This window comes from Meleagris gallopavo, chromosome 7 (assembly GCF_000146605.3).
Source record: "Meleagris gallopavo isolate NT-WF06-2002-E0010 breed Aviagen turkey brand Nicholas breeding stock chromosome 7, Turkey_5.1, whole genome shotgun sequence".
Classification (NCBI taxonomy): Eukaryota; Metazoa; Chordata; class Aves; order Galliformes; family Phasianidae; genus Meleagris; species Meleagris gallopavo.
The window spans coordinates 23,122,370-23,146,891 of NC_015017.2; the positions used below are offsets into that span (position 1 = coordinate 23,122,370).

The 24,522-nt window shown below is 38.9% G+C and overlaps 1 protein-coding gene across 1 annotated transcript; it reads left to right on the forward strand.

The window, feature by feature from the left end:
* The first annotated feature begins 338 nt into the window (after positions 1-338).
* Positions 339-21,844, forward strand: SP3 (Sp3 transcription factor). The gene is made up of 4 exons (XM_010713841.1): positions 339-344; positions 3,069-3,113; positions 11,313-12,675; positions 21,603-21,844. The coding sequence occupies exons 1-4, from the start codon at positions 339-341 to the stop codon at positions 21,827-21,829; spliced, it is 1,641 nt and encodes a 546-aa protein (XP_010712143.1). The 3' UTR covers positions 21,830-21,844.
* Positions 21,845-24,522: the final 2,678 nt, after the last annotated feature.

Below are 24,522 nucleotides of genomic sequence, written 5' to 3' on the forward strand. Positions count from 1 at the left end.
GTTAGGAACCAGCGCGGCGGCGGAGAGCTGCTTCCTGTGTCGACGCTGTGTTTTCGAGACGCGGTTACCATGCGGTCCCTCCTATCGCCAACCGAATTTCCGTCCTTATCTTTCTGTGCCGTCTGCTCTGAAGGAGCCGCGATGACCTTGGGACTGTGCGCGATGAGATGGAGCTTGCACCTAGGGATGTGTCCGTGTGTGGGCTAGGTTAGCGTCTCGGTAACAAAAGCCTGATGGAAGCTCGCTTCTTCCTCAATCGGTCGACCTATTCTCTCTTTTTGGCTTAGGCTCGTAAGGTTAGCAGAGGTGGGGCATGTTAAAATACACGGTATCTAAAGATGTCGGTATGTAAAAGGGAGAGTGCTAAATGTCTGTAAAAACGTTGTGATAGAGCCTCATTTGGCCTTGTATCTGGGAGATTGCATATATTACCTCTACAGGGCTTTTTGCTTGTTTGCTTACAAGGAAAACCAGCAAAAATGCTCATTTTCCCCTTTCTTTTCTTCTCTTAAGGCAAATTTCCAGTTCTTTTTTTAACTCGCTGTACAACAGCCTTTCAGGGGTTTGTGGTCTCAGTTTTCAGGGTTGTGCAAATGGGAGCAAAAAAGCCTGCGAAGGTGGTGGACCACGTGCCTTTGGCAGCACTTTATTTATTTATTTATTTGAAACATCAAAATGTCAGTGACGGAGTTCAGCTTGCTCAAGTGCTAACTGTTAGAATACTGTTTTCATCTTTGTGTTACAGTCTATTGTATGTGAAGGGAAACTGAAGGTGGTTGTCCGAGGGCATGCAGCATGTTGTAGTCTAATAGTGGAACTTGAAAATGGAATTTTTGCCTCCTTTCAAACGTACTTTTTCTGAGCTTGTTTATGTGCTTAAGCACTTGCCTTTTAATTTTTGGCTTTCAATTTTGTTTCATAATAGCAGATGCACAAGAGTGGATGTTGGCTCTGTCTCTTGCAGAAACACACACATTAGAAAATGAATGATGCTGAAGTGGTAGCTTGCTTTCTTTTCCTTGCTTTTCTGTCTTAAGATTGTTCTCATTTGAAAGCTGGAATTGTGCATCCTGAGGATGGGTTTATTGTTTGGCATGGTACCATGGTCTGAAGGTACCAGAACAGGATATGACAAATAGTTCCTGGTGGTGCAAAGTGGGTGATCAGGTTTTGAAGTGGCACTTCTATATTCCTGTCGTTATGCTTACGTATAAGGGACTTTACAGGGCCAGGCAGGAACAATTTAGGAGAGATCAAAATATTGGTTAGAAATGATACTAATACAGTCTTACTGCTCTCCATACATGCAGATAGGCCTCTCCAGCAAACCTGCTGTGAGTTAGGTTATACCATTCTAGTGATTTCTCTCTCCTACGTTTCTCGTGAATGACTCAAAATATTTTAATGGACACTAAATATAAATTGAAGGAGGTGCCAACAGTAGCTGAACTGGACACTGGAGTTAATGAAAATGACCTTAATTAAGGGAGGGGAGTGAGTGAATGAATCTCTGAAACATCTTCCTTGTGAAAAACAGAATAACAAAAGGGATTCGGTGGCATACAGATATTTCTCATCTCCAGAATGTAACTTACAGGGAGTTAGGACATAGAGGAAGGAGCTTAACAGGCTTAAATTGAGGTAACCTCATAATTTGTAGGGAAAATGAAATTTGCAAGCCTGGGCACAGATGCGTTGTCCTCATGGGATTTGTGGTGGCCATCCCTTCCCCAGTACCGTAGGTGGGTGAGTTTGGTATGGGTGATGGTGCCGAACTTGGCAACTGGGTGACAATTCTTTCCCAGAATCTTCAGACCTGGGTTGTGGTCCCAACTGCTGAATGTCTGGTAGAATTCTTAAGCTATAAACTGGAGAAGATAAATGAGTAGGCTTTGCTTCTAGAAGCAATTAAAGAGTTTTTATGTATAAGGATAGCAGTGCTGCGTTGTAGGGTTATTTTCTTAATGCTTTGCTGACATTCACTTGGTAGGAAACAGTGAGGCTGGAGCCAGTATGCTGGACTAGCCATTTACTGCACGCTGCCTTCCTGGCTGAAATGGTATGCTGCAGCTGTTCCCCAAGAGACTGGGAGGGTGATTTAAAAGCAACAACAAAACTCCCATAGGAATGCAGGGAATATCACGTGTCTGGGATTTCGGAAAGAGCTGGAGCTAAAGTGGCTGTGTCTGCTTTGGGTCTGGGGGCTGGTCTGTGTGACCTTCAGAATGAAATTATTGTGTCCCTTCCAAATGAAATTATTCTGTGATTCTCTGTTTGTACCTGAGTCCAGGCCTGTTGGACACCACTGTCATGGCACTGGAAGGATTAGTGTGGAGAAAAAAAAAAAGGCTAATGAAAATGACAACTGCTTGGTATGGAAAGCAAGGGAAGAAGATAGTTGAGAGAATTAAATCTCTTCTGTGAGCTGGAGAGGTCTTTTCTAGCTAACAAGGGTTTCAGCTTTGCCTAGGGTTCTGGTTAGAGCTATGCTTACTTTTAGATGACAAAAAATTAGCAGGCGTTATTGTTGGTCGTCTTTGTTGATGGAGATCACAGTCTATACGTGAGCCAGCAGTGTGCCCTTGCAGCTCGGATGGCAAATGGTATCCTGGGCTTCATAAAAAGAGGGGTGGCCAGCAGGGACAGGGAAGTGATTGTCCCCCTTTGCTCTTGTGAGGCCCCATCTGGAATACTGCGTCCAAGTGTGGAGCCCCCAGTACAAAAAAGACAGGGAGCTGTTGGAGAGGGTCCAGAGGACGGCCACGAAGATGATCAGGGGACTGGAGCCACCTCCCCTATGAGGATAGGCTGAAGGAGTTGGGCTTGTTCAGCGGGTGACCTCATTCCACCCTTTCAATACCTAAAGGGAGCCTACAAAGAGGAGGGGAATCGACTCTTTGAAAGGGTAGATAACAGCAGGATAAGGGGAAATGGTTTTAAGTTGAGGGAGGGGAGATTTCAGTTGGATGTCAGGGGGAAGTTCAGGGGGAAGAGAGAGTGGTGAGGTGCTGGAACAGGCTGCCCAGAGAGGTTTTGGGTGCCCTGTCCCTGGAGGTGTTCAAGAACAGACTGGATGGGGCCCTCGGTTGCCTGACCTGGCGTTAAATGTGGAGGTTGGTGGCCCTGCGTGTGGCGGGGGGTTGGAGATTGGTGATACTTGAGGTCCTTCCAACCCTGTGATTCTGTGTGATTCTGTGATTCTGTCTATCAGCTTTGGCTTTGCAGCTGTGATTTGCCCTGTCCGTGGTCATCTGTCACCAGTGGTTTGTGTTCTGCCTGCTTAGTTTTGATTTTAATGTGGATGGCCTTAAGTTTGTGGCCTGCTGTGACCTGGGAATCTTTTCCTCAGTTGTGTATTGCTGTGTCCAGGGTTTGTCAAATGCTTGCTATGGAAGCTTCCCCTGGAATACTGCTGCCTGCTGATGCATGGAAAAGTCTTGCTAGGATGGGGTGCCCTGCTGGCTGACCTAGAAATGACAGCTCATGTATTTTGACCCTCTCTGTTGGGACTTTGAAGCCTGGGAGGCTTTAGCTTGGGATTTGTTTTTTCACTGTTTATTGTTGACAAATAATTCTACTTAAATATTAATATTTAGGTTTCTTTTTCATTTAGTTATAAATATTATAGTTTAGTTCCAGTTGAAACATTTATGGAGATTTTAAAATTAGGTGAAAAGACGAAGCAATGCAGAAAATGGTAGAACCATGCAGAGAGAAGAAAAAAAGAAAACATTCTAAAATTTCAGTCTAACAAAGATGATCACTTGAATGGTTTTGGGGCGACCAGATGATTGTTTTAGAAGCTGCAAAGTTGGGATGGTGTTGTGCTCTTCTATTGCAATGCAAGGCAAAAGAGATGCTTTTGAACTCCCAAGGGTCATTCTTACAGCAGTGCTGGGTATGGCTGAGATAGGTGAGGATAAGAGTTCAAGATTAACGGGAGTGTACGTTGTGAGGGCTGGAAGTGGCAGGCTGGCAGAGAAAGCTGTTGGCCCTGACAGCTTCCAAAGAATAGGAGCTGTCAGAGTTGACTGCCCCAGTTGTGGTAGGTGGTTGCTAACAGTGCGCTGTGGGCTGCACTGATTTATTAAACTTATTTTTCAAAAAAAGGTAGAGAATGATTCATATGTACTGTCATGTACCAACAGGATGTAGAAAAAAATTGGAGAGGTTAATAATTAGCAATATGGGGAAGAAAAGTATCTTTTCTGTGCTGTAAACAATGCATTTCTTTGTATCCTTTGCAAATAAAGGAGTGCTATAAGACTGCTTTGGCATATCTTCAGCTTTAGAATTGATTATTAGTGTTTCATAGAAATTAACGCAAATCTGGAATTCCAGTTTATTTTTGCCTTATAACATTACTTTAACTATTTGAGAAGCAACTGGCTTAGTCTCATTCTAGATGGACATAGTGGTAGTACTGATATGAGAGAGAAATATGAGGGTCTTTGCACTGGGCAAAAATATGGATGAATACTGTGCATTAGTTATCCATACTTCTCAATTCTCTGGCCTGTATCATATTTCATATTTTGAGGAAGCCCCAATTTTTTCAATATCCATGTGTTGCTAACTATTTTGTTCCTTTCCTGCTGTCCAGAAACTCTCACCTTTTAAAATGTTCTTTTATCTGTCTCTTCCAATTATGTCTTAGAAATGTTAGGTCAGAACCAAGTATAGAAGTTCTTCTGCCAGAACTTTAACAAGGCTCTTAAAAATTGATTTTTTACTCTTCTTTGCACTTATGGAGGAAGTATAAAAGTATGTTTTAAAACATTTCCATGTTTAAAAACAGCATAAAACGAAAAGTTCTCACTGATTCTTAAGCTCACATGGGAAGAGATTTCACAGAAGCATTTCCTAGAACAGTTGAGGTTGGGAAGGACCTCTGAATGTTGTCTGGTCCAACCTCTTTGCTGAAATCATTGTCATTGTCAGCAGATTGCTCAGGGCTGTGTCCATTGGCTTTTGAATATCTCCAAGGATGGAGATTTCACAACCTCTCAGGGCAACCTTTGGTACTGTTTGGTCATCATCACAGTGGAAAAAAAACAAGCAGTTCTTCAAACAGATTCCCTTATATTTTAACTTCTGCCTATTGCCTCTTGTCCTTTCACTGGTCTTCACTAAGAACCTGGCTCTGTTGTATTTATATCCTCCCATCAGATATTTATGAACGTTGCTAAGATCTCACACACACACACACACTTTCTCTCTTTCAAATACTAAACAGCCTCAGCTTTCTCATCTGGATTTTGTACATCAAATACTCCACCCTAAATCATCCCTGTGGCCCTTTGCTGGACTTGCACCACTATGACCATCCCTTTCTTCCCCTGGGGAGTCAAGAACTGGGTTTTACCAGTGTTGACAGATTACCTTCCACAACTTGCTGGCCCTGTGCCTTCCGATGAAGTGCAGGGTGATATTGGCCACCTTTGCTACAGAGAAATGTTACTGCCTTATGATGAATGCATCTACCAGGGTCTCCACGTCTTTTCCTGCAAAGCTGCTTTCCAGGCAGTTGGCCCACAGCCTGTTCTGGTGCATGGAGTTATTCCTTCCCAGGTGCAGGATTTCACATTTCTTTTTGTCTTTTGTTAAACTTCCCGGAGCTTCTGCCAGCCCAATTTTCTCTCCTGTTGAAGTCCCTCTGAACCATCTCATGTATCACCCACCCTACCCACTTCTGTAACTGCAAGCTTGCTGAAGGTTCACTCTGTTTCATCAGATAGGTAATTTGGTGAAAAACTGAAGCAGTACTGGTGCCAGTCGTGACCCCACTGGGGTTCAGTGACCAGACCCCACGCTTATGTTTGTGCTGCTGGTAGCAGCTCTTTGAACCCAGCAATGCAAATTTTCAGTTCACTATATGTTTGTTTAGCCTGTACTTCATCAGGCTGTCTATGAGGATATAATGGGGCAAGGGTCTTCGTACCCATGCCAGATCTCATCTGCCAAGCCAGTCATCTCATCATAGAAGGCTGTCAGATTAGTTCATTAAGCATTGTTTCCCCTTTGGTAAGACCCAGCTCACTTGTTCTGATCACCTTGTTCTTGTGTTTGGAAATGGTTTTCAGGGTTTTTTGTTCCATTGCCTTCCTAGTAGTTAAGCTGAGCTGATTGACCCAAAGTCCTTTATCACCTTTCTGATTTGGCTGAGCTTGAAAGCATGAGGAGAATTTCATGCAAAATTCTACTCAGAGTTCTATTTGGTATGCAGTTACATGGGTGTTAATACATATATAGATATTAATAATTAAATGAATTTACATGCAATCTTCTCAGAACTGGTGCCTTGTTGCCGTGTCTCATTCCTTTATACTGAAATGTTCTAGTTTCTGCTAATGTCAGGGATTGTCTTAATTTAAACAGGTTCTGGACTTCTGGTGATAAAAACAAAACTGCTGAATGTTTTGAACCCAGTTGTCTATCTTAAGCAAAATAATGTGAACCTTCCTTACGTGAGACACAATTTTAAATGTGTTTCAGCGGATAGGGATTGTTATTTAGAAAAAAAGAAAAAAATTTTTTAAATCAGCCCCTAGTAATATTTTTTTCCCTTTGATTCTCTATGAAGTTTTGATTTGGAAAAATGTATTTCTCTGAATTGAGTGCTTCTGAAACATACAACAGAATTAATTTGCTTTAACTAGCAGCTTTGTGTCATTTGAACCACAGTAACTGATGTTGAGCGTGTTTTTAACCTAAGGCAAGATAGAACGTATTAGCTCATAGCTTAATGACAGAGTTGAAGCAAGTGTATTTTATCTTATATTTGTAATAACCCAAGAATGCACAGATAGTTTACTGTAGCTTGGTAAACACATTAAACTTTTGCATTAGAGCCCTTACTCTTTCACAAAACTATAATTTGGATGAGGCACTGGCCAATCTTGTTCATTAGGCACATGGTTTTTAAATGTTCAGGAGCTCCTGACTCATCTGTCTACCTCTGCTTGCTTGCTGTGCCCATATTTTTATTTTAAGTCTGAACAGGGCTACGGTGACTCTGCGAAAACTGCAGGAAAGGGCAATCCGTCACAGATCCGTACAGATAAACCTGGGGGCTCTTTGGCTGCAAGACACATTGTCTGCAATTAAAATGTGGCACATTTGGCCTGTTGAAATGCAGCTGCCTATAACATATCCCTGTGAGGACTGGTGTGACTTTACTTTGGTGAAGGATGTTTTTATATTTTTACAGTTTTTACAGGTTTATATTTTTACCTCAAGTTCCGTCAGCATGCTTTAGGGCACTTTTTAGAAGTATCCTATCTTCTGTATTTGTTTTTCTGATCTCCTTGAACACTTGACTTAATGCTGCTTTAATTTTCTCTTAAATAAAAAAAATAAACGAACAAGACAATTCTTCAGGCATGACAATTCTGGCTCAGAGAGATCCCTTTGTTCTACCACCTAGAGATGATACAAAGCTTGTTAAAGAGCCAGAGACGTGCTGAACAGCAGTTGTGCTTTCTGTTCTTTGGTGGTACTTGACTTTTCTTCAGGTGGATATATCACTTGATTTTAATTCTTCCTGTGCCTTGCTCCGGCTTCTCTTGCTCTGTTGCTGTTTGTTGTTTCCTGATGTTGCTTCTAGTGAGCTCCCAGTTGCTCCCAGTTTCTCTCCCAGTTGTCTGAGCAGTGCTGGTTCTGATACTTGCATGGGTCCCTTTCCTGTCTCTTGGCACACAGGGCATGGATTGCCACTGCTCAGCTTTCTCTTAAAGGAACAGCTGCAGTAACTGCTGCCTGAGTATCAGCTGATAAGGAAAAGAGCTGTTGCTTTATCTGTTCTCTTAAAGTATTTTTCACTGGTGGCTGAGAGACAGCAAGGAAACAAGTTGTTTTTTTTTTTTTTTTTTACGAGTGCTGTGAGGATGAGTGAGCGGGCTGCAAATGTTGCTGCTTATACTTCAGTAGTAGAACTTTGAGTTACTACAATAATTTTTAATTGCTTGAGGATGCAATGAAGGATGACCCCAAAGATGAATCCAAGAAGTGTCCTACTAGCCCAGTAATCTTTGAGAAAAGATATAACAACCCTACTTGTTGCTGCACGTTGATGACCAGTTGAGGTTAGAGATCATCTTCAAATACTCTTTTCCATCATACAGCTGTAATACTAGCAATTTTGATAGCTGGCAGATCATTTCTTGAAAATCTCACCCTCTTTTTGCCCCATCCTCATGATTCTTCTGGTAGGCTCCGATACAGACAGCTCTAAGGACAGCGTGTGAACAACTGTATTATGCTACACATAATGCATGAAATGCCAGTAGCTTCATATCCAGGTGCGTGACCAGCCTTAAATTCTCCACTTGGGGAAAGATTTCACAATATCTCAAAAAGGTGAGAAAAGATGTGTCACCATGGTGAAAAGGCTAGAGACCATTGAGTGGGGGTATGGAAATCAACACGTGTTTGGGGAGGAGGGGAAGAATGAAGTAGATCATTTCTGTACTGTGAAGGATACAGGTTCCCTTTAAAAGTGTACAAACATGCTGTTGTTTATTAAGTCACTCCACCTAAACATTCAGCATCTGGTTGTATCTACTCATAAATCAGCAAGGAGTTACATAGGTAACTTCAAAAGTAATGCCTCCAGTTTATTTCCATGGGAACTACAACAGATACAAAGAATACAATAACACTGTTTGGTAGAGCATATTCTCAGCTACAAAACACTATTTTTCAATATAGTCATCTCCATCAGCTATGCATTTTCACTAGGCAGGAACAAAAGCCTGCATGTTGTGCTCATCAAAATCTGCACTGGCAGAGTGGACCCGCTGTCTCCTGCTGCTGAAGTGCACACCATCCCACCACCTCGCTGTGCTCACATCCACTGTTTGCTCTCCATAACAATGATGAATGTCAGTGGGTGCAAACCTTTCTTCGCAGAAGAATCCAGTGGCACACATCCATTTCATACAAACTTCAATGTCAGATGCCATTTTGTCAGACTGCCCCTCTGCTGCCATCTGTCACATGGCAACAACTGTAATGGGATATTGGTGGGATGGTTCAATCTCTACTGCCACACCACCCACATCCAGTTCTGATGTTGTGGGCTAACATGATAAAATAGAAGACATTACTTTCGTAGCAGCCATTGTACATCGTTGTACATTCCTATTACTAATTATTTCTCACTTATTCTGACAGTTAATATCAGCACGTTATGTATCACATTTATTTTATAATAACACGCATTAAACATATAGTCATATTTTTGCTTTCCATATTTTCTGAATGCTGTTTACCTATGACTTCTATGGGTCTTTCAATGCTTTATAAAAATCCTTGTAGTAAAGTTAATGTTTATATGCTAGTGGACTGACTAGTTACAAACTTTCTTAGCAGTCTTTCAGCAACCAGTACCTGTGTGCAAATAATAATAAATACAAGATAATAAAGCTAATGTGGTAGTAGAAGAAAATGCGTTTGTCTAGATGGGATGGTGTGGTATGGAATATTGCAGAACTCTTTTTGTAATCTTCTAGATCATGAGAATTAAAATGCTAAAGGACATAGAAAATGTGTTCTTCCAAGGAAAGGCTGATCAGTGTAAGAGGAAAAGAAAATAGTAAAATGAGATTACCAAGACAACCCCCACCCCACCGCTTTTTTCTCCCACCGTCTGCTATAAAATCAGTTTTGTTTTGGTGATGCTGTGTCTAAGAAACTACTTGAAAGACTGTATGTATCTTTCAGGGCAAAACAAAGGCTTGTGTTCTTTTCTTTATGGAAAATTATTATTTGTATTGCTCTTGAGGAATTTAGAACCAAGATGGTGGATTTCCTTATTGGAAAAGAAGTTAGCTTGACTGCACTTGGCAATTTTTTAATAAATACTTTAGCCTAAGAAGTATTTTGTGTATATGTAAACATTTTGGCATTGCAGTTCAGAGCAGGATAAGAAAGTGAAACTAGCGACGTCCCTACATGCCTTGTGGAGTAAATTCAATCTGTTGCATGCCACGGGATTCATTCTAGCTGGCTAAATTAAATCTCGGCGCCATATTAGAGAAGGATAAGCTGTATACTAAATTTTTGCACACCCAGGTTTTATTCTAAAGGAAGTTGGCATGCAGCTTTAGAAGGAAGCTGCGATACGCTCTGGTAACTTGCTGAACAGCAGTGATCATGGGATCGGTGCAGGAGCACAAGATAGAGCTTTTCTTTCTGTGTACTGTGGGCTCTGCCAAGGAGACAAAACCTGTTTAGCAGTTAAAGTGTAATGAGTTTTAAGACAAGTTCTTTTTGCTAAATGTTAAATTATTCCATTGGTTTACTATGGTGCAATAGTACAGATGAGGAAAAACTTAAACACGAATTTTAAAATCCATTGTTTACAATACCAAGTTGACTGACTACACAAATCTGTGCTAAGCATTGCAGGAAGTTCAGTCTAAATATTTTATTCTGAAAAAACTGCTTTGCTAAGTTTATCTTTCTTTTACTGAATAAGAAGCAAAAACATACTACATCAATCTGTAGGTTCTTTAAACTTTCGCCATCTGGGGATCTGTTCTGAAACGTTGACTTCTATTGTTCTGAATTAACAAAGATAGATTTTTCTTTTCTATTCTTTCAAACAGATATTTATGTCTAATCCAACCGTGATTTCGGTATAAAAATCTGTAATTTTAGAGGCCTTTTTGCATAGTGAAACAATAATTCATGTAAGCTTATAAATACTAAGACTTTGTGTTATGCATAACAAGCTTTCCAACCGTATGACTTAAGTTACCTCCTAACACTCTGTGTTGCTGAGTCGCAGTGTGCACAAATATATATAACTCAGATTCAAAAGGCAATGGAACTCTAGGCAATAGAGGCAATGCTGGCTTCGCAAGAATGCCTCCTCTGCTGTGCAGTGGGTGTCAGGCTAGGCAAGAAGAGCAGCTGAGTCCCAGGGCAAAGTGGTGATGGCATCTTCAGCAGCCCCTGCCAGCTCCCTTCTTCCCACAGCCAGCGGTTTGGATTACCCAGCAGTCCCCATACAGAGTAACCCTGCTGCTGGTCACCCGATGTAGCCACGGCACAGGCGCTGCATTTCATCTGCTTGTGAGCTACATGCAGCTCATGAATCACAGGTTGGTTACCCCAACTTAGGTACTAGCTCGCTTACAGAATCTGTATTTTGTAGTTCTAATCCTGTTGCTGTTGTTTACATGGGTTTCACTGCATGTTTTTTGGTAGCATATTGATCTCTAGTATTAAATTGCATGATTGTTCTAGCGTGTAATCTGTATGTCTCTCGTTTTAATTTTTTTCTTTTCTTTTTTCTTTTTGTTCAGACAGGGGATTTGGCTTCTGTGCAATTAGCAGGAACTCCAAATAGATGGGAGGTCTTGTCTGCAGCTCCTGCCACTATAAAGGATGAAGCTGGTAATATAGTACAGATTCCAGGTGCTGCCACAGTAACTTCAAGTGGGCAGTATGTCCTTCCTATTCAGAGTTTGCAAAATCAACAAATCTTTTCTGTTGCACCAGGATCAGATTCGTCGAATGGTACAGTGTCTAACGTTCAGTACCAAGTAATACCCCAGATCCAGACAGCGGACGGTCAGCAAGTTCAACTGGGCTTTGCAGCCTCTTCTGATAATAGCAGTATAAATCAAGAAACCGGTCAAATTCAGATCATTCCTGGCTCTAATCAAACCATCATTGCCTCTGGATCACCTTCAACTAATATTCAGAATATCTTGTCGCAGTCTGGTCAAGTCCAGGTTCAGGGAGTTGCAATTGGTGGTTCGTCTTTTCCTGGCCAAGCACAAGTAGTTGCTAACGTCCCTCTTGGACTGCCAGGAAATATTACTTTTGTACCCATCAATAGTGTTGATCTAGATTCTCTGGGACTTGGCAGTGGTTCTCAAACCATGACAGCAGGCATTAATGCAGATGGGCACTTGATAAATACTGGACAGGCCATGGATAGTTCAGATACTTCTGAAAGGACTGGTGAGCAAGTTTCTCCCGAAATTACAGAAACCGCCACTGATAATGACTTATTTGTGCCAACATCATCTTCATCACAATTGCCCGTTACCATAGACAGTTCAAGTATATTGGAACAAAATGCAAACAACCTGACCACAACTAGTGGTCAAGTTCACAGTTCTGATCTTCAGGGAAATTACATTCAGACATCAGTCTCTGATGATACGCAGGCTCAGAATATTCAGGTCTCCACAGCGCAGCCAATTGTACAACACATACAGCTTCAAGAGTCTCAGCAGCCAACCAGTCAAGCCCAGATTGTACAAGGTATTGCGCAACAGACAATCCACGGTGTGCAAGCAAGTCAGAGTATATCTCCACAGGCTCTTCAGAATCTTCAACTGCAGCTGAATCCCGGAACTTTTTTAATTCAGGCACAAACAGTGACCCCTTCTGGGCAGATAACCTGGCAGACATTTCAAGTGCAAGGAGTTCAGAATTTGCAGAACCTGCAAATTCAGAATGCACCTGGTCAACAAATAACTCTAACCCCTGTGCAGACTCTCACTCTTGGTCAAGTTGCAGCAGGTGGGGCACTGACATCAACTCCTGTTAGTCTAAGCACTGCTCAGTTGCCAAATCTACAGACAGTTACAGTAAACTCTATAGATTCTGCTGGTATTCAGCTGCATCAAGGAGAAAATGCTGGCAGTCCTGCAGGTATTTATTTTTTGCTTTTTGCAGAAAATTGTTTTTTATTATTGTATGTAGTTGGTTTGAATGATGATAATTGTAACGTTTTGCTGCAGAAACCTGCGAAGTACGGTGGGTTAAAGTAATGATAGATTGTATTTTGAAAATGCCGTTCCGTAAGAAACAGTTATAATGATGATGCCACTCCACTTCTTTTAGCAGAAACTCCTGTAACTCTTAACTGTTCTTATTAGTTAAGTGCACTTTCTAGTACGCTGTACTTCTGAGTCTCACAATGCAGAAAATGTGGGTGCTAAATTTAAGTGCTGGAAACCTGACTATCAACCACACTTCCAGGGCAGCAGTGTCTTCAGTGTACCTCTACTGAAAAGGTGAAGTTTCCATGGAAAATGCAAATACTTGTTTGCGTTCTTTTTCCTGAAAATTTGTGGCCCCTCTGAGGGGCTCTTAATATAACATTTTGTTAAATTCATTTCCTGTTGACTTACTGTCAGCATAACCAGGATGTACAAAACTCATGTAAGCAGAAGTGAAACGAGCATGTGAATATCAAAGAACTTGTCTTAAGAACGTATATGAAATTCCAGTACTGCTTACTTTCATTATGTTTCAGAATGTACAGCTGCTAATGATGAGCCTCACAGCATGTTTTTTCTCTTTAAGCAGTTAACAAATGTGGTTTTCATAAAACAGGAGGTTGGTAATGCAATGAAAGAATAAACATGTATGTTTATTTTTCATAAATGCGATATAGTGTATTTTGAACTTCAGAGCACAGCTACCTAAAAGAAATAATAGGTGATAAGAGAGGTTCAAGACTTGTTGTATCAGAAGCCACTTAATCCCATCATTGTGGAGTTTTGATCAGCTTAGTTATGAGGGACCGAGTGAGTAGTAGAAGTAATTTTGGAGGGAAATACTGCACAAAGTAGTCTGGGAATCACTATTTAATTATAATTATGTGTTCTAAAGCTCTGGCGCATTACGGTTCAGAAGCATGCATGTTACCATAAGGTATAAATGTTTTGTTTTGTATGCCTATTTAAGCACGTGAGCAGAATGCATCATTAAGTAAAAATGTCTAGAGGAGCTGATGAATTAAGATTAGTTATTATAATACTTACGTAGTTATTGCTGTTCAATATCAGAAGCTTGCTTTTCCCTTTGCAATGTAAAATAATAATTGGATGTCTTTCTAGTACTTTTTGTTGGTGGAAATGACTTCTATATTACGGACTTAGCAAAGAGAAGTTACCCAGACCTATATAAGCCTGCTCTTCATTGGCTTCTAGACAACAGCACCAAACAGAGGAATGTGCTTCCAATAGCATTTACTTTGCTGGGTAATCTTAGTTCATGAGTTTTCTATTTGCGGACACCACAGAAATTCTTGGTTTGTCTCTGTTGCACCTTGGTACTACCTACAGGGATGTTAGGTATAGACCCATGAGGTAACAAAAAGCACATATTGCACTTGATAGCCCTGATGAATGTTTTTCTGTCTCTTGGAAAAAGGGCATTATGGCTAATATGAAATGCAAGGAGGAGGAGAACTTTGTTTCTAAGGTCTATATTTGGTATAAGATCATATGTATAATGTTATTGTTTATGAGTTAAGCGCATCAATTTGAAAGTAAAGATAAAAAGGAACAGCGGAGAGGAAATAAAAGATGAGAAAAAGTTGAGCTGGCTGTGTACATTAGTTTGTCTACTCACATTCCTTGAGAATGTTTTAATGCTGGTTCCTTATTAGATGCAAGGGCATTCCATCAGGCATTCCTGAACTGTATTGTGTTATAAAGAATTCCACGTGTGAATGGAAGTGAGTAAATGGAATATATGAAATATGATTAAATGTGCAGAAGCAACAGAGGAGTAGCAGAAATTATTGCCCAAAGAGACACCTGGTTATATTAAAGATAGGGCTGAGATTTCTAGTGACACTATTCCTAGACAAGTAGGGAAAATACACAGATTGGAAGGTATTAGAACTTCCATCTCATAAACTTTGGGAGAATTTAATTGGTCCCTGCTTTATATTACTGGAAACTCACATTTCTGAAGGAACAGTGGCTGACCTTCAGCATCTTTTCCATATGAATGTGGTATTTTGTCTATATCAAGGTTGTAGAAAATAATTTTGTTCAGTGATGTTCATCTTCTTTTTTACAACATGATCTGGCTCCCCTTTGCAGATTGAAGAATAACTAGCTAAATAGAAGGAAATAGTGATCTTTGTTTTTTTTCCCCGAGGAAAATACATTGCCCTTCTCACCTACGGATGGTGAGAACTAATTTTAAGTTTAAATCGAAAGAGGAAGGTGTGTGGTAGGGACAGCAGAATGACGGAAGTTAAAGCTAAAGGGTAGAGTTTGATTCCTCTTTTTCTGCAAACTATCAACAAGTTTTGAAGTAAGATGGGAAGGATTTCCCTGTATATTCTTACTCCGTGTCAGTGAAGTGTGTGTAAAAATACCAATGAAAATAGTAATTCCATAACAAATGCAGTTAGGCTGTAGCTTCTATTTTCATTTAGCAGAAATGTTCTACTTGAAGATAAAATAAAACGAGTATATTCCTAGTCTTCGATCAGAGATGGTTGGTAATTATCTGAAAGTGAAATAATATAGATTGCTCTGTTGACTGTGAAAACGGAAGGTTTGGTTTTAGATGCTGGTAGCTGTAGTTTTGTGCAAGAGGAGTTCTTCCAAGCCTTGCTTTGCAGGTCATCAGTAGAGGACATCCTGTTCCCATGAGCCTACCTTTTGCTTACATAATGGAAAGTCATCACAGCCCTAATACAAAGCTCATAGTTTTCTCCTGTAAATGTACAGTTTTCTTTGAAAAATGTCCGGTAATTATCCTTCTACCAAAATGTCTGTTTTACCAGGTGTCTATACAGAGAGACTTTCATTGCACTGAATTTGTGTGGAAAAACCTTGCATGAGCTTGTTTTATCTTAAACCATTTACTGGAGCTCATATTTCATCTCTTTGTGCTTAGCGCTTTCGTAAGGTGGTGAAGGGAAGGGTATTGGTTAGTTATAACTGGGTTTTTGGCTTCGGTTTCCCAGTGTTGGGAGGAAGTGAAGCTGGAAAAAAGTGTTTCTTAGCCCACTCCTTTTATTGGCACTTTGTAATAAAATATTGCATTGTCTGTAACTAAAACAGACATTAAGAGCACAGTTCATGTTACTCTTTAGCAACACACCTGTTCAAGGAAGGTATTTGTTTTTATTGCTATATTTATAGATTTAGACCTCAAACATTTTATGTGAAGTAACATTCCTTTCAGAAAAATACAGGGTACTAAGATGTATTCTCTTGGTTTTCATGTTTCTGATCCTGTAAGTTCTGGCGATTGGAAATAATTTGGTCAAGAACGAGAGAATTAGCAGTGTTAATAAAAATCTAATTGTAATTGTGTCTAATTTACTAATGTACTGAATCATGATTTTTTGATTGGATATTTCCTGAAAAAATTAAATTATACCAGGTCTGATCTAGACTGGTTCACTTTTTTTTGGTAAGAAGCTGGATTGGATTTTTCTTTTTTTCTTTTAAATATGCCTTTTGATTATTCCAGTATCATCTGAAGAAAGGAGCAAGTGACCTGAAAAGAAGTAGCATTGGCCTGAAAGGGTACTTTGTTGCTTGTCAACCCAACTGGAAGATTAATTTATTTGAAAATAAAAAACTACAGTTTTCCAGGTTGGTCTGTGGTTGAAATAAAGTCAGAGGAGTCCCTTTCAAGAGTTGTCTTCAAATGTCCCAGCAAAACAGATCTTCATTTCTATGTCTTTCTTCCTGGCTCTTACACCGCAGGATTATATGCAGCTGCTTAAGGACTCATCTGCCTGCTGCCAGTGAAGCTTATAGCCGTGCCTGTTGATCAGTGTACACCAACTGATAGAGAATGGGAGTAGTTGGCTATTTGTAGTGGGGACTTCATTCTAGTCCTGTCAGAACCAGAAGTCACGGTAAAATAATTTAGCTATTATAAATTTGGAAAAAAAAAAAAGAAGAAAAAAGGCAGTTTTCTAGGTAAATAGTTGCCTATGTGAGTAGTTGCTAAAGTGACAGATAACCATTCTCTCACCTGCTGGTGTCTTGTGAGGCTGAGGTCTAACATCTGTTTAGATTAAACAGTAAACCCTCAAACGTAGTTAAAAATAGAGTATTTACAATTTTATTGGCTGGGATTATCATTTCGTTGTTTTAGTGCTTCTGGTGAAACAGTGCAGAATGCTGCTTGAAGCATAGCTTTATATGGGCTTCTAGAACTTCTGGCTGTTTTTCAGTCTTTTTGGTTCATGACTTTATTTAAATTTTACTTTCAGTTTCACATTTTTTACTTCTAAAGCATCCTTTCTGCCAAGCTTTAGTGAGAAGGGCATGGTGATAGCATGAAATTGAATTTGATTATGAAGTCCATCAGGTAAATTGAAGCAATATGTTAAGTAAATATTTTCATATAACAACGTCTGTTTTGGGCTATTCTATTTATATTTGAGGATGTTCATAAAACAAAATCGTATTCAACTTCACATATTCATTCCTTTCAAATATCCTTTTGACAAGTTAATCATGAAGCAGGAGAAAAACTCCCTTCAGCCTGTGGAAATGTATGGGAAGTAACTGTCAAGTCAGAGGCCAGAGGTTTTATTTCTACTGCTGCTTTAACTTAAAAAGAAGGCTGGAAACCCATTTTCTGTCTTTGTGCAGTCTCATAATTTTAGGTCCATTGCTTCAGGTTCTGTACAGTTTTCCTGTCTTTTAACCCCGTTCACAGGATTTACATACTTCAGTTCTCATCTCTCAAGGTAACTTGTTAGTGCATCTGGCTCATAAAAAAGTGCATGAAGTTTTATAGCAAGGACACTGTCAGTCTTTTCATAATGCTAGGAGTGCTCACTAGGATTGTAGTTCCAGTTGCCCTCATGAGGATGAGTTCTTGATGCATCAGTGTTTGGATGATGAGTTGTAGATGGGCTGTCAGCATGGAAATACTGCTTGTGAAAGGCATGTTGTCTCAAAAGGTAGTAATTTTTAAGGATGAAAGGAAGAAGAAATGTGCACTGTCAGTGATATGTCCTCTTCATTCTCTGTCATGCAAAAGTGATAGTTCTCAATTTGCATTTAAACATCATGCTGTTTTATAATCCATGTATTCCATGTACATTTTGTGGTTAAATTTGCTTAATCTAAATGTTTTACTTTATCCTCATAAGTCACTTGGCTGTGCAGAAGTCTCAAGTGTGTTTTATCAGGAACGGTGTCATCACCGATTTAAAAACAACAACAATAACTTCTGCAACTCTTAGTTCCCAAAATGCCATATAGAGTGGCATTAATTCTTTCCCTGCTTCTTAAGTCTTTGTTTATCCTTTTACAGTGTTACCACAGTGCTAGCCTTTTTTCTAAGCTACTGAAGCACTCACATGGTTCCCAATTAAAAGTGCAAAAAGCTCTTCAGCCTTCTTTTAAAATTGCTGAATGAAAATTATCCTAATCTGGTGATCTGTTACTAAGTATTTATTCTAGTAGTTTTTTTATTTTTTAAGCACCTTGCTGACTTTCTGTCAGTGGGAAGCATTGAATTCTTAGATAGTGGTAGGACAATAATTTGTCTTTCATGTAAATAAAGAACAGAATATTTACCAAATAGTTCTGACTTTCTGAATTGTTGCTGACAATTCTGTCATTTGTCCCTAGTAGCTTTCTAATACTCTTACTTAGGGAATATTTGATCCAGAATTCTGTGTCCTCCTGCTTTTCTTACCTATTTCTGCAGTTCCTGCCTTCTATACTGAGTTTCATCAACCTGGCTGTATCAGTGGGCAGCAGTGACTTTCCGCATGACCGAAGCTGAAATGTAGTCAAGAATAGTACAGCTGCATTTACACCTGCATAGTTTCATCCTGTCAGTTTAGTTAATCTTCTCTCAAGTGCTGAAAATGAATCTTGTAGTTATTTTTATTCACTAGATGCACTTAGACTTGTTCCATATTGTAGTCAGCTCTCTGTTCTGTGATTATGGAATAGTCCCTTCATAATGAGAGCGTACAGCAGAATCCCAATTTCTGTCCATCAGAGGAAAGTAAAAGCTGAAACAAGTCTAGCTTCTTCAGATACCAAGAACTCAGTTGAAACAGTATTTTGGCTTAATTTCCCCTTTATACTTATTTAGGGCTAGATCTGGAACTTAATGAAGAAGCACGGACATGTGGAAATTTGGAAGCAGAGAAATAAGTTGTAATAAGGTAGATGTGACCTTCATTTTTGCCTGGGTTTAATTGGTAAAAAACAAAAGTTGCCTTGATGTTACCAGTGCTTGCATGAGCTTGTTATAAGGCTAGGGATCAATGTATCTAGTCCCAGAAAACTGTGCGGAGATGACTGGTAATGTTTTGGTGGCACACACATGCAGGCTGGAAGTGGCCTGTGCTGACAGCCTTACCACCTCAGTGTATTTGAATTCCTGTTATGTGTTCAGTTGTATAAGAATCAGTGAGGCTTTTACCTTTTCCTGAAGATGCCTTAAGTCCATCTATTGGTATGTTTAATAATGTCTATTTTTTTTTTCCTTCGGATTCTTGGTGCCTATTAAGAATATATCACTTCTGAGGTATTTATAAGCATCTTTTTCTCTGTTGATTCAAGAGTTAGATTTGTACCTTTCACATGAAAGATAGTCTGAAATGGTGAGCTTCTTAGTGTAGTGGTGAAGCTCAGTTAGTGTGCAGGTGACTTTGGACAACGCAATTGCTTTCTGCAGTAGTTCTGCTGATGTTACTACACATACATAAAGAGTCAGCAAAAGTAAGTGTGCTAGCTTTTGGATTCCCACAACTCAAAGCCTCGCATTTATTTTCAAATTAATACATACATGCAATTAAAAGCAAGACTGTCTATGATGTTAGGAAGGAGTGGATTGAAGCCTTATTGGCACCAAACACGGTTTTTGTGTAGCTGCATCCTTTGTCTCTAAAGGAGTGCTGGAAGTGACTGGGAAGGTTGGCTGGGTAATTACTGTTTTTTTACATGTTTTATCATAAATTTATTTTCTCATCTTTACAGAGACAGGATGTCTTTTATGAGCTGATCCAGCATAGTTTTTGTTGTTTCATAATACAATTTGTTCAGCTTCATTGTAGAGATGATAGCTGAGGCACAGATACCAGAAAGAGTTTAGGATTGCCACAGTGCTCGGTTAAGGTTTCAGTGTTTGAGAGGAGTTAGAGTTAGGGATGAAAACCTACATGTTTATTAATAGAGTCACTTTTGCAGAGTAATCAGTCTCTAAATGCATCCAGAAAGATGCATGGTCTTTACTTGGAAGCTTCAAGGAAAAGAAGAAAAAAAAGAGAACAGATCCAAACATTTCATGGCTTGCATTAGTACTAGTGTTTGGCAGTGGCTAATCATCTTCACTGGAGGAAAAAAAAAAACAAACAAAAAAACACACAACAAAACCAAACTATAGTGCTGAACTGAGAAGGGACTGGGTTCAGCTTTTTACGTAAAATGACATTTAGAAACTGTTTTCATTTATTTTTGTAAATACAGATTTAGGCTTTGTACTCACTGAGAACCCAGAGGAGTTTCTGAAGGGGAAAAGATGTTCCAATTAGAATGTAAATTCGTTAAAATAGTTGTCTCACGGGATACTGTGATATTGTAATTGGTTCTTGGGTTAGACAGAATAAGTGCTCTGTAGCTCTGTGTAGCTGTTTAGAAAGAATGCTCCAAGCAACTGCTGATAGCTGCTTGTTACCTGTCGATGGTATTAAATACAATATTTAACCCTTATTCATTGAGATTGTTCTGTTTATTTTATGTTACAAATTAAAAAGCTGTGTGATGTTTATGTTCAGCTGTGCAATCATAGCGATGGTAGAAAATAGAGCACGGAGTTTTGTGTTTTAATGACGTGAGTGTAGTCTTCTACTTTTTCGATGGACAAATGCTTAGTTTGAATGTTCAGACTGGACTTGTAAGTTTTAGATTTGGACTTGATTTTTCCACCCATGTTTTAGGTGAGGTGAGTTGAAAGACTTGTAAAATACTCTCTTTTTTCCTGAGGTATGCACTATTTTAGGAATATGTAGATGCTTGTTTGGAATGGAGAGGCAGAGTTCATGTGCTTGTGAATATGCATCCTCTGAATTGAGACTTGAGAGACCTTTGTATTCATGAAAGTGCAAAGACTTATGTTGACCTTCTAGCTCAAAATAACCTTCAAGTAGTTTGTACTTTATTTCTTTCTAATGCTGAACAACATTCTTTCCTGAAAGTTTTCTTCTCTATGAATAGTTGCTTATTCTTCTTTTACTTTAAATTTGAGATGAGAAGGGGATAAGGGGACAAAGGAGTGATTTTTTTGTTTGTTTGTTTTCCTTAGATATCTTAGTCTTTTTTTAGGTCAAAACTTTTTATTTAATTTATTGTTTTATTTTATTTGTTGCAGTGCATACTGAAAAATTTTAAAGATGAGGTATAAAGGGTGTCTATATGTCACATTAACTGAGAAGTCCTGTAGAAATATAACTAGCTACTCAAGATCAACTGAAAAATGCATTTACTTTTTTAATGCGTTTACTTTTTTAACCTCTGTCCAACCTCTTGTTCCTCAGGTTTTCCTATCTTTTAGGCAACCAGAATCCTCCAAGTGACAGCATTATGTACCAGGGATTGTTCGTATTTGAAGTTTAATACTTTGTTACAGTATGTCTTCAACTTTGAAATGTATAGCAAGATAAACTTTTAAAATATTTTGCAGGTTAGAGGGGCACAGAAGCAATGTCAGTATGCAATAAAGTATGTTGACATTTGACTGACATAACACTCTTAACAGTAAAAAGATTTGATCATTATGGTTTCTTTATCTAGTTAATGGGCTACTTACGAATCTGTGTTTCATCTTTTCTTCAGATATTAGGATTAAAGAAGAGGAGCCTGATCCAGAAGAGTGGCAGCTCAGTGGTGATTCTACATTGAATACCAATGATCTAACACATTTGAGAGTACAGGTGGTAGATGAGGAAGGGGACCAACCACATCAAGAGGGAAAAAGACTGCGACGAGTAGCTTGCACATGTCCCAACTGCAAAGAAGGTGGTGGAAGGTATGTAACTTGCAGTGTGATACAATGCATGTAATGATGAAAACAAATAGGAAAAAAAGGAGTTAGTTAACAGTTGGCTACAACAAGAGAAAACTATGGGTTTATGCAAAAGAGCTTATGCACTGAAGGGCTGCTACATTTGTTTCTGGGCTAGTAGATGGAAGGAGAGATTATTCCATCCTCTCTGAGTTACTCCTTTAAGATCAACTGGAAAAACCTGGAGTTAGGTGCCATCTAGTACAAGTGAGGAGAGTAGAATGTAGCTCTAAATAATACGAAAACGAAGTATTTTGGAATATGTACATCTGTGATTGGATTCCTATCAAATGACAAGGCTTGATTAAACAACATGTTCCTGCATTTTCTCACTGATTGAGCTTTTTTTTTTTTCAATTTGATTGCTTTGGAGTGTTGTAAAAACAGCTATCTGGTTTTCTTCTTAGCTTCCTAAGAAAAAAACAGGATTGTATATTAGATCTAAATAACTTTTTTAATTGACTAATTGTTTTCAGTGAAATTTATTGTAGGTAGGGCAAATACAAATACTAAGTTTTTATTAGCATAAGACTGCAGGGCTCTCGAGGAGCCAGTTTTATCATTCTATGTATCATGAAAATATTTTTCAGCTCTTCTTTCTTAGCAAGATTTTATTTTAAAACACTTCGTTTCAAACATATTGATTATGGATATGAGAAGTGGGGTTATTAGGTGCCATTTACAAGTGAAAATATTTAGCCTAACTTTGTGTTTGATGTAATTGTGCAAAGACTTCTTTGCAGTAGACTAAAATATGTTCATTTTGATAATACATTGTTATATAAAATGGAAGTCTTGGTTTTGTGAGTACTGTGAAAGAGCTGGAGCAAATGTGGCCATGTTTGCTGTGATCTCATTGGCTCTGCTTTGAGCCTGGGAGTTTGACCACATGGCCTTCAGAGGTTCTTTACAAATTAAATTATGCTGTAAATTACTGAGTTCTATTTCAAGAACCTGCATGTGCCCACGGCTTTAAAAATTTAAAATAAGTACTCACTAAATATTTCTATTGTCTTTTTTTTTCTATATGTTGTAGATACCTTCTTTTCAAGTATAGGGAAGTAATATGTTAGGCAGCCATGTTGAGTAAAAACTGTTTTAAGACACTTCATGGTTCAGGTTGAATATTAGGAAAAATTTCTGTTCTGAAAGAGAGTGATCAGGAGCTGGAATGGGCTGCCCAGTGACATGGTTGAGTCATCGTCCCTGGAGGTGTTCAAGAAATATAGTTTAGATGATGTAGTAAGGGATGTGGTTTAGTGAGGAATTATTAGTGGTTGGTAGATGATTGGACTAGATAATCTAGGAGGTCTTTTTTAACGTTGGCGATTCTGTGATTTTATGGTAAGACAAAATCACTTTCATATGTTTTCATCACCAATGAATTTATTGGTGGTATCTGTGGTTACAGTCATAGAATCTTTGTACATCAGCTTTTTTTTTTGTTGAATTTCTATATGTAGTCCATTGAAACCTGGCACAGACATTCCTAAGTTCTTGGTGATGATTGGCTCTGCTCTGAAGATCTGCTCAAGGGACAGCTTGGATTGAGATTTGCTTCAGTCTAGGAGAAAACTGACAATGTTGCATACAAATACCACACTCCTATAAACTGTAGGGGTTTCGTGTCACCCATCTTTCTCACACTCTATTCCAGGGTGGAGTGACTTTAATTTAGATGCATCTGTACTTCAAAATTCTCTTACTCCTAAATGAAGTTATTATGGCACCAGATTTTAAAGTTGAAGCTCCAGAGAAAAAAGTCTTACTGAGAGATGGTTCTGATAAAGTTTGGAGAAGTCTGACTGAAACTCACTTTGGAATTGGGGAAGGAGTTGAAGCCAGATTTAGGGCAGAGGTGAGATAGTTAAGAATATATAGTCACTGTTTAAGGAAGGACTGGGAGACATCAGACATCCAAAGTAAGCAGAAAAGTAGGACAAGAAGTCAGGAAGTGAGAAGAATTAGGATTGTAATAGAAAATGGATAGTGAAGAAGACAATGGTTGGGAAGCAGAAAAAGAGTGAAAATGCCTACAGCTGCTGGAGTAACTTTCTCATCAGAATGTACTTCCCATCAGAACTCCTTCAGAGTCTAGCAAAAAGGATAAACCCATCAGAGGAATGTGTTTTTCCCTCTTTGGTATACATCGATAGTGTTCTCTAGCTCCTACGTTTGTTCATTTATCTCTAGTGCTGGAATTTAAAGTTCTGTTTTGTCTCTCTGATGATGATTTCTAGAGTTTTAAGCAAGAGAACATTTGCTTTCATAATTCTTTTGAGATAGCATTTAGTGTTGTTAAAATGATGTTAAAGTTAAAAAACTGAAAATTTGGAAGTTGGCAAATGCCAAAGATACTCTGAAACATTAATTGCTTGTGCATATGCATTATGATTTGCAACAGAAACACATGGGAAACGAATTATTCTAAGACAATATTTAAATAATATGTAAATAGTAAGATGAGAAAAATGGATTAAATCAGCATGAAAAAGCTGAATGGTGGTTCACTTGATGAATACTGTCCCTCAAGTCCATCAGTGCACTGAATGAGTTAGGAAAAGACTACGTGGCTTCACATGTACAGACCTCATCATAATTTCATCTTTTGCGTAGTTGTAGCTTTAGCATTTCTTGCCTTTTTTGAGGGAGCAAAGGAGAACTGGGGGTTGTTTTTCTCTGTGGGTTTTT

Bases quoted from the DNA above. Each gene is read 5' to 3' on its own strand.
- SP3 (XM_010713841.1), top strand. The intron at 3,114-11,312 runs GTTGGTGGCCCT...CTTTTTGTTCAG, and splicing joins ACCTGGCGTTAAATGTGGAG to ACAGGGGATTTGGCTTCTGT. The intron at 12,676-21,602 runs GTATTTATTTTT...TCTTTTCTTCAG, and splicing joins AAATGCTGGCAGTCCTGCAG to ATATTAGGATTAAAGAAGAG.